Here is a 12,600-nt window from a genome sequence, read left to right on the forward strand (position 1 = left end):
TCTACCAAGCATCAAGCTCCTAATGGACTTGGATGAGATCAATCCATTAACAAGCTCTTCAATCCAACCAGTGTAACTACACCACGCACCGTCTCAGTGCACTCTCAGCACCATTCTCAGCCCTCCCACCACTGGGGTCAGGTCCCTGCTTATTAAACATCTTGGCAGCTACTTCTGCCTGCAGCCTCATCATATGGTCCTTTCCAGGAATCTGCCGGAGAGCCCATAAGCAGGAGGAGGTTTCGGTATTTTTAACAACGCCACCTTGCATTATCTTGCCGTTTCAAATAGTTCCCTCCTCCCAGCCCAGCAGAACAAACTGCTGCAGGGATTTTGTTCCTCCTGAGCAGTCCAAAACCATTTTGGGAACCTCATCGCACCCACACTGCTCAGAGGTGGTGTGGTGGGTTCACCCTGGCTAGATGCCAGGTGCCCACCAAAGCTGCTCTATCACTGCCCTCCTCAGCTGGACAGGGGAGAGAAAATAAAACAAAAGGCTCATGGGTTGAGATAAGGACAGGGAGATCACTCAGCAATTACCGTCATGGGCAAAACAGACTCGACTTGGGGAAAAAAAATTAATTTAATTTATTACCAGTCAAATCAGAGTAGGATAATGAGAAATAAAACCAAATCTTCAAAACACCTTCCCCCCACCCCTCCCTTCTTCCTGGGCTTAACTTTACTCCTGAATTCTCTACTTCCTCCCCCTGAGTGGCGCAGGGGGACAGGGAATGGGGATTTGGGTCAGTTCATCACACATTGTTTCTGCTGCTCCTTCCTCCTCAGGGGGAGGACTCCTCACACTCTTCCCCTGCTCCAGCGTGGGGTCCCTCCCACAGGAGACAGTCCTCCATGAACTTCTCCAATGTGAGTCCTTCCCACAGGCTACAGTTCTTCATGAACTGCTCCAGCATGGGTCCCTTCCATGGGGTGCAGTCCTTCAGGAACAGACTGCTCCAGCGTGGGTCACCCACAGGGTCACAACTCCTGCCAGGAGCCTGCTCCAGCACAGGCTTCCGATGGGGTCACAGCGTCCTTTGGGCATCCACCTGCTCCGGCGTGGGGTCCTCCACGGGCTGCAGGTGGATATCTGCTCCACCGTGGACCTCCACGGGCTGCAGGGGGACAGCCTGCCTCACCATGGTCTTCCCCACGGGCTGCAGGGGAATCTCTGCTCCGGTGCCTGGAGCACCTCCTCCCCCTCCTTCTTCACTGACCTTGGTGTCTGCGGAGTTGTTTCTCTCACATATTCTCACTCCTCTTGCTGGCTGCAATTGCTGCTGCGCAGTAACTTTTCCCCTTCTTAAATATGTTATCACAGAGGCACTGTCACCGTTGCTGATGGGCTCGGCCTTGGCCAGCAGCGCATCCGTCTTGGAGCCGGCTGGCACTGGCTCTATTGGACATAGGGGAAGCTTCTGGCATCTTCTCCCAGAAGCCACTCCTGTAGTCCCCCCACTACCAAAACCTTGCCATGCAAACCCAATACAGGTGGTCATGTCTGCCATGAAAACCCAGATGCTATCCTGCTGAGCTCTTCCTCCCATTTTTAACTCACTCCCTCCCCACCACCATGTCAGCAAGCGTGGTGGATCACCCATGCTGTGGGTACGCACACCTACCAGCAGTTTCCATCCAGACGAGCCCAGATCTGCCTCAGGTAAACCATATAGCAGCTTTTAACACACATTTCAGGGGGACTGCTCTGGGAATTCCCCTCTCCTCTAGGCAGCAAACTGTTCCCACTACAGCACCATCTATAAAAACCAGGCGGCTAACACTGCTCTTGACACACGCAGACTGGCAGGCTCCTCGGCAGCCACCAAACCAGATGAAACATGGTGCAAGAGAGACGCCTGACTTCAGCTGACTCAAGCTTCCCAGGGCAGGCCTTTCACATGCACTCTTTTGGCAGCAGCAGGTCTGCTCCTGTCTGGGCACCCCAGGGACACAGCCCCGTTGCAGGGCAGGTCGGCTCTGCAGGGAGGCAATGCCTGCCGTGCACAGACCCGCAGGGCGTCACGGGGAGAGAGGAGCACTTGCCTTTCAATCACCACGTTAGCTATGCTTTGGTAAGGTCTCTGCAGCAGCCCAACGTGCATTTGCTCTGCAGACGTACTCAGCAGCGGCTCTCTCTGGATGAGTATGGCCCATCTACAGCTGATGTGAGATGGCTGCATGTGAAGACTCCGGCACAGACCTTCATAAAGGCTCCTCTAGCAATTAGTGAGCAAAGGACTTGCCTAAGCACTAATGCATTCCTCCCACCCTCCAGATTCACTTTTGTTACAGTATTTCGCTAAGGAGGAGCCCTACACAGGCAAGCTAACAGCCCAGCCAAAGGACTCAACCTTGAAAGCACTCACCCTGCTGACCTTCGCATTGTCCCAGGCGAGCAGAGGGACAAAGCTCCTGCAGGGAAAAGCTGAGCCCCAGAGCAGCATTTCTGTCTTGTCAAAAGCAATTCTCCTTTAAGCAAAGCCGAATCAATGAATGAATGGGAACTGTACGTGAGAGGCAGCCCACGTGGATTCAGGGGAAGCAGAGGGAGCTCGGCCACATTAGCCACGAGGTTTGTCAGGGCTCATTGGGGACAACAGGCGGCCACCAGGCACTGGTGATGGGCAACTGGGAGCAGGTCACAGCCCAGCACGACAAGGGAAATCCCCTCCAGAAATACATCACCTCCCACACCAACTTCCTAACTTGTTCCTCCATCTCCGACACATCCAAGAACCATTTGACCCCACCCAGCAGCCTGGGCTGATCTATAAGACCGAACTGAATTACACACCTTTGTCAGCAGTTTTCAAGCTCAAATTTAAAGCAACCAGAGATGGGTCTGAGTCACAAATGCAACACAGCAATGCTAATTTAATAAAAAGCAGATAAGTGATTTCTAAGCGCTCCCTCTTAAGGTGTAGCTAACTTTTATATTAGGCAATTTTGCTTGCCGCACACTCAGTTTAATAAATCCTCAAATTGATCTCCCTAGACAAGACGTCTATGGTACTACCCCTTCCTCTCAGATGGGAGATAATTCAGCAGAGCTGAAGGCAATCACATATCACCAATACACACTAATCCGAGTGATTCTCTAGATGCTTGAAAACCAGGCAGCATCTATATTCTCTTTAGTTATGCCCAAATTTCAAATGAGTTCCCATGAAAGCCAGCTCCAGTTTAGACGGTCACTGCAGCGATGCCTTTGAAAAGAGGTTTCATTTCCCTTTGCACATCTTGCCCAGTCACCATGCCACACTCATCAGGAACCAGTTCAAGGACAAGAAGAGGGGTCATTTCCAAGGCCAGGCCAAATCCTGACATGGGGAAGCCAACTCAGCATGTTTGCTCCTGCAGATCAGGCTTCCCCAAGTCGTATGGTACCTCTGAAGCATCTTTCCTAAGGTGTGAGCACCTCAGCACCCTCCTTGTCTTTGCTGCTCCCCCAGCGTAGCCTTATGTTACCTCTCTAAAACCAGGAGCACGATGCTGTCCCAGAAGAAGGGTCTCCTGTTCTCTTGAAAACATGTGACTGGGCAGAATCCACGCTGGAGGAGCGGCAAGATAAATAAGAGGGAAGTGCCACCGCAATTCAACCTTCAGAAGGCACTGGGGACAGAAGCGAGGTAATGGATTCTGGAATTGATTTAGTAAACCAGTGATCTGACTTCAAATTAAGACTGGAATAGGAATAGAAAGGATATAACTAATTAAAGAACGTGATACAAAAGGTTAAAGCAGGTATGATATCTACTATGAGCAGACCAAAGCTTTAAATCAAAGCTGATCTCTCACTCTGTTTTAGGAGGTGGAAGAAAGACCTTGAAAAATATGCAAAAGAACTGACCATGTATTTGCATGGATTAGGGTGTAGATGGATTTCAAAAGTTACAAATTAAAGAAAAAAAGCCCCTGACCTAGAACTGATGACTCAGCAACAATTCTACACAGAAACCCCTGAGATCGTGGAACGATTTGGTATAATGAACAACACAAAGTCAACGATAACAATTTGTACCATTAAACTACGCTAGTGAAGCTATGGCAGTACAGCCACCCCACAACTACACGTGACAGCCCTTTCAACTGTTAAAGCTGGTCTTCTATGCCAGATGAACAACCTCATCTGGGACCAGGCCCCTACGTATCAGCAGAGCTGCATCTCCTGTGTGGGACATTGAGGAAATACGCACACCACAACATTTACACCTGAGCACTGTGCAAGCCCACCCAGGCTCTCCTTCTGAAAGCAGTACCACTCAAGATAGGTATGATGAGGTATTACGAGATGGGACAGGACCTGCATACAGTACTGGGCATTTTTAAGTTCCACGGATGTCCTAGATGACAGATACCCTATCAGTTACGAGTAGATCCATACTTGTCCCTGCACCAGAATCAGAATTTCTTCCCATCTTTTTCAGGCTGGTCTGCAGCAATGGCCATGAAATTGAGATTTTCAAATCCCCTCTGCAGAAACCTGGCACGAAATGACTTCCGTGGAATTAAGCTTATTGTATCCCGAGAACAGGTATTAAAGATAAAAATAATATTCAAATCTTGTCCAAGGTCCAAATAACAGAAAACTGAACTTCTTAGTGTGCAAGTCAGAGCCAGAACATTTGCTTGAAACAGCTAAATTTTTTTGCTGAATCTAGATCGCACATCGACAAGGTATTGTTATTGAAGTAGGAAGCAATTAACTGTTGGGTCATAGCCACAAACTGAGACTTGATGATTGCTTATAGGACCCTCTATTCAGTGCAGACACTTAACCAGATTATGATCTGATCTAAAATTTGAATGCCATTAGTTTTCCATATTCAAATGCCTCTGATCAGTTCATTATAATCTTGCCATTAGCAATGGAACTCCAATCTTAGATGTTTGTATGAAGCATACTCCTCAGGGTTGTATTTAGCAAGTGGGAGCTGAAATTTATTATCCCTCCAACTAAAGCGGAGGGCTGCCCAAGTGTACTTTGCCATTTCAATGACTGCTGCAAGAAGCATCCTTTTATTTCCCTCCTTGTGTGTCTGCAGCAGAGGAAGGAGGAATATACAATCATTTTGGCATAAGGTTTACTTAGAACAAGCTCAAGATAACGCTCTTCCTTCAGTGGCTGAAAAACTACTCTTCTGTGGTTTTTAAAAAAAGCAGAGCTGAGGCATGTGTTATGGAACAGAGAGGTTCGCATCTACAGAAAACTAGTTTTCATCGCTTTGATGAAAGACCAGGCCAGACATACAGAAGTTTTGGGTGCTCCATCGTCAAGAGAGACAAAAATCTGTGCCAATTTATAGTATGCATAGGCATGCTGAATCTACACAGAGGACATGCAGCACCATAGAAGAAAACAAGTTTATACAATGCATTTTTTTATAAAAGGTTTCTATACAGAAGCACTTATTGCGAAGGCTCCATTTTCCTCAGCTTCTATTTGTCATGTTCATAACAGAAAATGCCTCTTTAAAAAGTCACTATTCATTCCTTTCTCTGATTTTATGCTGCCACAATGGTTCTCCGTGAGCTTTCACAATCAGTGGTCAACAACTCATGTCAGAGCTTTCTCAGCCTCAAGTCCTGCTGCATCCAGTCCCACCGCTGCTTTGTCACCAGTGCTGTCCCTGGGACCTGGAAGGTTGTCACCTCCCACCTGATGTGCTCATGTGGTTCAATTCACTGCTGTCCATCTCATCACCCTCTTCCCAAACCGCAGTCTCATCTGAGACACTCACCCCTCCACCACAGCCTACCAGCGCTTCCCAGCACCAAGGGCCCTCTCAGCTGGTTTCACCTCTCACCCCTAGCTCCAAACTCAAGGTCATGTCATACATCTGCAGCTCATTTGGGGAATAAACTCACCAGTTTTCCACTTCCCTGCTACCAGTACTTGGACCTGGTTTAAACCCCTGGTTCCCTTGGCTAGACACTTACCCCCATCGAGCACCTCTCCTCTTTCCTTTGCGATCTCACTGCACTTTTCATCCCAAACATTAGGAGAGCTCATTTTGCTCGTAACACCTTCTGCCCGACGCTAGGAGGTGGTTTGCAGCAGCCCCCCGGCCCAGCCCTGTGCGCGTTACCTTACTCTCCACCACGGAGATGAGAATCTGCTCCATGATGCTGCTGGTTGCTGGGACAGAGGTCTGGATGTGGCCGATGACCACGCCGATGGCCACACGGGACAGCTCGTAGCTGAGGTGGGTGTTCCTGCGCACCAGCTCAATCAGTTCGGCACCTATCGTCTTGGGCACAGACGCCACCAGACCACTGGGCTCTGGTGGCACCGGCTCCACCACAGCCGCCTTCTTATCCTCCAGGCAGAGAGAGTTGAAGGCATCCAGGCTTGCAGGGGGGGCCGGGGCAGCTTTCTTCACCTGAGAAGTCTTCTCCCCATCCACAGTGTGGGACCTCTGGGTCCCCCCTTCAGCTGGTGGTGCTGGGGCGGCCCTCTTGGTCTGGGGAGATTTGCTGGCCCCATCCTTTGGGGAAGTCCCATAGCGGGAGTGGGCCACAGAGCCGGCATCCAAATTGCGCGTTATCATGGTGTGGACGCTCCGGCTCGGGACAGGGGGTGGTGTGTTGGCAGGACTGGAGGTGGCCGTCGGGAGAGCGGTCTCTGACGCAGAAGAAGCAGTGTACAGGGTATCCAGGGATGTCGTGCTCATAGAGGAAGCACTAGAAGCTGACCCAGGGATAACTTCAACAGCGTCTGAAAGGGAACAATTAAAAATGCCTTAGCAACAGCATCAAAGGAAAAAAGAAAAAAACCAAATTGCTACAGTGCAGTCCATTAAAAGGCTCATTGTGCATTCGACCAGAGCAGTTTAACTCCGCTTCCTGCCTCACTTATCTCAAAGCAAAATTGTACCAGTTCTCTCTGGAGCATTCCTGCACAATCACCTCTTTAGAAAGGGGAAAACTACTCTATTGAGATGAATACCCTTCAAAGGGCTTAGTGTTTTACACAGGGGAAGGGAGGGAGGGACAGGACTAAGGGACAGAAAAGTCTTTTCCCCCTAGCTTAGCAAGGGCCTTTTTCTGCATTCAGGATCTAAGCCCTCACTTTTGAATGATGGTGCCTGAGAATTGCAAGACACCGAAGGCTTCACACGCCAGCCCGCGCCTCCCTCTTGCACGCACCTCACCAACTGCACACCACGGTTAGCACCGACGGTGAAGGAAACATTTGGCTGACAACACCTCTAGTCTCTCCCTTTCAGCACTCTCCAACATTTGATCATGAGCCCTGCAGCCCTGCTAGCATCCACCGCTTTCACAAGCCCCCACATTAACTGCTCTACTGTATTTCTCCCCCCACCTCTAGTTTTGACTAGCTCTAGCAGTGGTAGCTGTCCCACCTTCCAAGGAAAAAAATCCACTACAAGCAAAGAGATGTTAAGATTTTTCTTTCCTTTAACCTGGTCTAATACATAGTTTGGGTAAACCTTATCCATTAGTTTCTAGGGGGCAGAAATGTATCCGAGTCCTTCCCTGACTATGAAAACAGTTACTTGGGCAAACACTGGGCTACCTTCATCTAGAGCTTCACAAGAGCAGCTGATGTTAGTGCTGGAAGAGAAGGAGTGCACCCCACGGGGAGCCCAGCTCTCAGGGAAGGCAGTTTGTCCCACGCCAAAGGAAGGACCAGCGGGACAGACATGTGAAACAGCTTTGCTGCACCTCTGCAGGCAACTCCAACCCTTCCTGCCCCGTTGGTCCTGAGAGCACTCCACTACTCTATCCACCATGCCATACAAGGCAAGCACAAGCTAGGCAGAAAAACAGAGCCCTTCTACAGGGGTTCAGCACCCCTCTTTTTTCCTTCTCCTCCTCACAGAGGAGCACTCATGAATCATAGCTCCCACCATGCTTCATTAAATCAAGATGAGTTGAAGGAAACTGACCTTTGCGAACTCCCACTACCACAGTGAAAAATGGCTCAATACCATTAAGTACCATTAAGTAAGCTGGTGCCAGCCCCAAGTTTTAATTAACCACCTGCAAGTCAACAGCTCTGCCCTGCTCCTCACAAGGGGACATGAGTGGGCTTGAGATGGGCTGTGTCACTAATGGCGTGACTGTCACAGCACAGGAGAGCACTTGGGCAAGCTGACAGCAACTCAGCAGGATGACCGCTGCCTCTGCCAGCCCAACCGCGCTGAAGATGGAGAAGCTCCTGCCCCAGCCCTGTGGTCCTGCTCTGAAGTGCTCCTGACTAGCTGCTCCCCTGCCTGTGGGCAGCACGTAGGCAGCTGTGCCCCTGGTATTATTACTACTCCTTACAGGCACCAGCCACCAATTTTACGGAAATCCCATCTGAGCACTGTACAAAGAAAGCACCTGACAGACTGTGAGCCGAAAGCAAGACTTGAGCCTGTCCTAAAAGCGCTACCAGTGAGCTCCCCCTGGTGAACTACTGCACTCTGCACTGCCAGGGAAAACTCCCTCTGCCTTGCTGGGAGATGGCCATGGTGTTTGTGGGAGAAAAACTCCCACAAGGATCTTAAATCCCCGAGGTTGTGTGCTGGCCAGATTAGCCACATGAGCAGGCAGAGTTTGCTCCCTGGAGAGCACCACGTTTCCCAGGGCCACCGGCACCAGAGGACCAGGAGGATGCTGTACCTGGCACCTATCCACAGGTACCAGGCCGCCCAGACCCTCCCAGATCAGAGAAGGTTTGAAGGAGCACTGGCCACCAGCTCACGATCATTAGCATTAAAACCTATAGGAATTTAGGATATATATAAGGATGCTCCTCTTAGCACAAAGCAAAAGCATCTGGGCACCATGACTGTTACACCACCCAGTGCCCGTTTCGTGCCTGAGATCTGGAAAGCGGTTTGTCCTTACTTTTAACGGGAGCAGCAATCTGTGCATTCTTGCGTTTCTCTGGAGGTGGGGGGGTGATAGGAGCAGCACGCCGGGGCTGTGGTGGGATCTATAAGGAAAGATTTCAGAGCAATCAAAGGAGATTGACAATAAAGACATTCTCTGTTATAAAACCTTCTTTCTCACGTGTGTGTGTAGATTTGTCCTTACATCTCTCTCATCATGCGGGGAAGTTTTCTCAGGAGGACAGATATTAATAGGCAGCTTCCTAGAAGAACAAAGTAGGACTCAAGCCGGCTTCATTCCCTCCCTGTGACAGGCAAAGCAGCCCTTGTTTAATTGCTGTGTTCAGCAGCACACAGCACACACGTTGTGTAGACCTGTCAAGCATTTACTCCTCCTTTATTCCAAATGCGATCCCACACACTCACCGTGACTCCACATTACTCTCAATAGCTCCACAGAGGCTGCAAACAGAGCGCGTATTTAGACACTCTTCTGGAGAGATCCATTACATCAGCTACAAATACCCTTGCAGAAAGACAAAGCCAAGGACTGGAGACATGTAAATGCCTTTTCCATGCTTTCAGAGCTATTTCTGCTTGTGCAGGGAGAAAATAGGGCTAGACCCTCTGTGCAATCCTATGCTACCTATAGCAAGACCCACTGGGAAAAGCTCTTGCCAGGGAGTTGCATTAACTCTCCGCATCTGGGGTTTCTCCTTTAAGTCTCCTCTGCCAGGAATGCCGAGCCAGCAGCATACGAGCTCCATACCCCGATTCCTACACTCATCTTTTCCTGTCAGATCCAAACACCATGATCACCGACATCGCTTTCACCCAGAATTACTCTGGCGAGGTGTAACCTCAGGGTTAACCTATGATCAGTAGGACACCGCTGAACACAGCGGCCAAGCTAGGTGGGAGCACATCAATGCTCTAATCCTCACATCCCAGCGGCTCAGGGCCAGGAGACTCAGTTCGGGGTCTCTTAGGACTTCGCGATTCAGAGCCTGCTGCCTGAAACATGCCTCTCTTTTTATGGGATATTGCAATCGCTGCCTGCAGCAAAACCGCCCAGGGCAGCACAGGAAGGGAAAGGAGGTGATGGCCTGAATGTCTCAGGTAGCCCAGGCTGAAGCCAGCTGGAATCTATAGTGACATTCAGGTCATCACACAGTGCCAATTTTCCAGGTTTGTTCAGCCCAGGAAGAGGAGTTTTTCTGTGACCTGTCAGTGCCGAACAGCCCTGTAGCACCACACAGGGCACAGAGCACTGCCAGTCCCTGCAGTGAAAAACTGAGACAGGCCCCTGAAAGGTCTCTATCTTAAATAGCTCAGAACAAGGAGAATGAAAAATGTACTTTTTTCCCCCTGGATCCAGGAAGGGCAGAAACCTCCCCTGAAATGGGGGCAAAGATACTCCTGTAAAAAAGACACCTTCAGGAGCCTCAATGTTCAAGACTCAATGCCAAAAGCTGACAATACAGTGCTCACAGCCCATGTCTGGACCTACCAGACAAGTGAAGACACAGCAGTTTGCACAGCTTACAAAGAGTTTTAAAAAGGGATCTCTCAGTTCCTTTCTCCCACCCAACACCTGATACACCCAACCTTTTACTATGTCCCATAAACCGCTTCTTTACAAGCGCCTTCAGCTGGTGGATTAGTATGAGATACTGCTGCAGACTCCCAGCCTGAGCTCTTCTGCTCTTGTCAATCCATCCCACATTGTTCTCTGGGTAAAATGCTATATGATACTTGCATACAGCTTCAAAAATGATCCGTGTCGGTCCAAAAAGAGACTGCACAGCTGAGAGAGGCCAAACAGATCAGGAGGGGTCTCTGCATCGCATGGTTGGAAGGCTGGTCCCAAATCCGGAAAGCTCAGCTGTGCTAAAAGCAGAGCCCTCTCTGCAGAGTGATGGAGCTAACAGCACGAGTCGGAGCTGCTTGGCACGGCACAGCCACGATTACCAAAGCAGTGGGATTTAGCTGACAGGGAGGCTCACAGCTTAGAGCAGCCGCATGACACTATTTGGAGATAGCTAGGGTTGGGCCATTCTGGAGTATTTCCATGGCTTCATTAGCCCTTCCAAATTTACCATGCAAGTTTAACACAGCTATTAGACTAGTGCTTAAATTAATAGATGTATAGCTAATGTTAGCTCAGAGCCCTGCCAGCCTCATTTAGATGGCCATGCACCACAGTCTAAGTGGCTGCGATGAGAACGTGAAGCATCACATGAATTTCCCCGTGCTGATGCCTGCCCAAGCTGTGAGCCACCGCACGGTCAGGAGTCGTGAGGGATAACCGATGGCCATCCCCTCCCTCCGCCCCACATCCCAGCTGCTGCGTGGGGCCAAGAGGAGGATGTACAACACCAAAACCCCCCAAGGGAAGCAGAGGAAAGGGGAGAAAACATCCTCTGTACAGCTGCCGTGGGGAAGGTGACCGTGCAGGAGTCCCTGCAGCTGAAATTCCTCCTGTCCAGAGGGGAGAAGAGGAGGGATCTTACCAAGGGTCCAGAGAGAAGTGCCTACACGTGTGTTGAAAGCCTCCCTTTCCCCAGGCCTCTACAAGAGGGCTGTGAACTTCCCCAAATCCACGGATTTTACACATGTGCTTCCTCTCCTTTTCCATTTTGCAGGGGCTGCTAGCAGAGGCTCTGCTCCCTGCGCTGCTTGAGACGAGAGTTGACTCAACCACAATACTCCCATCCCCTTCCCAGCCGGGCAGGCAGAGACCACCACCACTCCTTCAACTGCTAGGAATAATGCTATTATAGTAGGAACCTTTAAACAAAAAACAAAAAAACCCAAACAAACAAAAAACCCAACCAAACCAACAATCCCCTGCCCACCACCTCCTCTAGGCAAACTCTGCCAAGCCAGACACCTGGTCTGCAGCAACGGCTTCTGGAAACAAGCATCATAAACCCACTGAGCATGCACAAATGCAGCAGACTGACTAAAATACTCAGAGCCCAACCTCCTGCCTTAGCAGCTGGTATGTAACTGCCCCAGCTTCCCACCTTATGCTAACTACCAAGTAGCTGAAGAGAGGCTCAGCACAGGTGCCATCACCAAGTACTTCAGCCAGTTCAGCCCTGGGAGCAAAGCCACCGACAGGAAATTTGCATCTCAAATTTTGCTTAAGTTTTCAGATGCAAACATCGAACGCACCCAAAAATCCCAAGCAGTGAAAAGCACATCCCAAGACCTCTGCTTCTCCAGAGTTAGTGAGAAAGTTTAGATTTCAGTAGGTCTCCTCTTAGGCAGGTGCATAACCAGTGGAAGAAAGCAATGCTGCTTCCTCCATTTCGTATTTTCAAAGCACACCGGAAATCCCTCAACTGAGCTGTTAAAATCTCAAGGAACCCTTTCAGCACAAGGCTAAGCTCGAAGCCCTTTGACTGCATCCTCAGTGCCACCCAGACAGAAACAGTTCTTTGTCAGCCAAGGAATCTGTCTTGCTCCTTTTTGGCAAGCAACCAAACCACAGACCAGATAAAGATGGGGAATCGGCATGGAGAATGGGCCGTAAGGTGCTTCATTTGCTTAGCCCATGATGAACAGGCTTGAGAATGGAGCTGGTTTGGCTGCCCAGAAAAGAAAACGAATACCAAGGAGAAAAATGGGGTTTGCAGGGATTGCCGTGTTCTGCATGAGCCAGAGCTACCTTTCATCTCTGCAGACTTGCAGTTCTTAAAGTGTAAAACAAGCCTCATCTGCTAGGAGTGACAGTGTATCAGTACCT

General features: G+C 49.8%; 1 protein-coding gene across 3 annotated transcripts in view; it reads right to left on the reverse strand.

Annotated features, from left to right (window-relative positions):
• Positions 1–12,600, reverse strand: part of NCKIPSD (NCK interacting protein with SH3 domain) — a 55,956-nt gene that overhangs the window by 18,759 nt on the left and 24,597 nt on the right. For 2 of the 3 annotated variants that reach the window (XM_050904788.1, XM_050904791.1), the window contains exons 4-5: positions 8,863–8,950; positions 6,093–6,721 (exon numbers count right to left, since the gene is read on the reverse strand). In XM_050904788.1, coding sequence (XP_050760745.1) covers positions 6,093–6,721; positions 8,863–8,950 — 717 coding nt within the window. Of the gene's footprint in view, positions 1–6,092; positions 6,722–8,007; positions 8,011–8,862; positions 8,951–12,600 lie in introns of all 3 variants that reach the window. The other variant, XM_050904790.1, reaches the window with a different exon arrangement.

The sequence above is a fragment of the Gymnogyps californianus genome, chromosome 13 (genome assembly GCF_018139145.2).
Source record: "Gymnogyps californianus isolate 813 chromosome 13, ASM1813914v2, whole genome shotgun sequence".
NCBI lineage: Eukaryota > Metazoa > Chordata > Aves > Accipitriformes > Cathartidae > Gymnogyps > Gymnogyps californianus.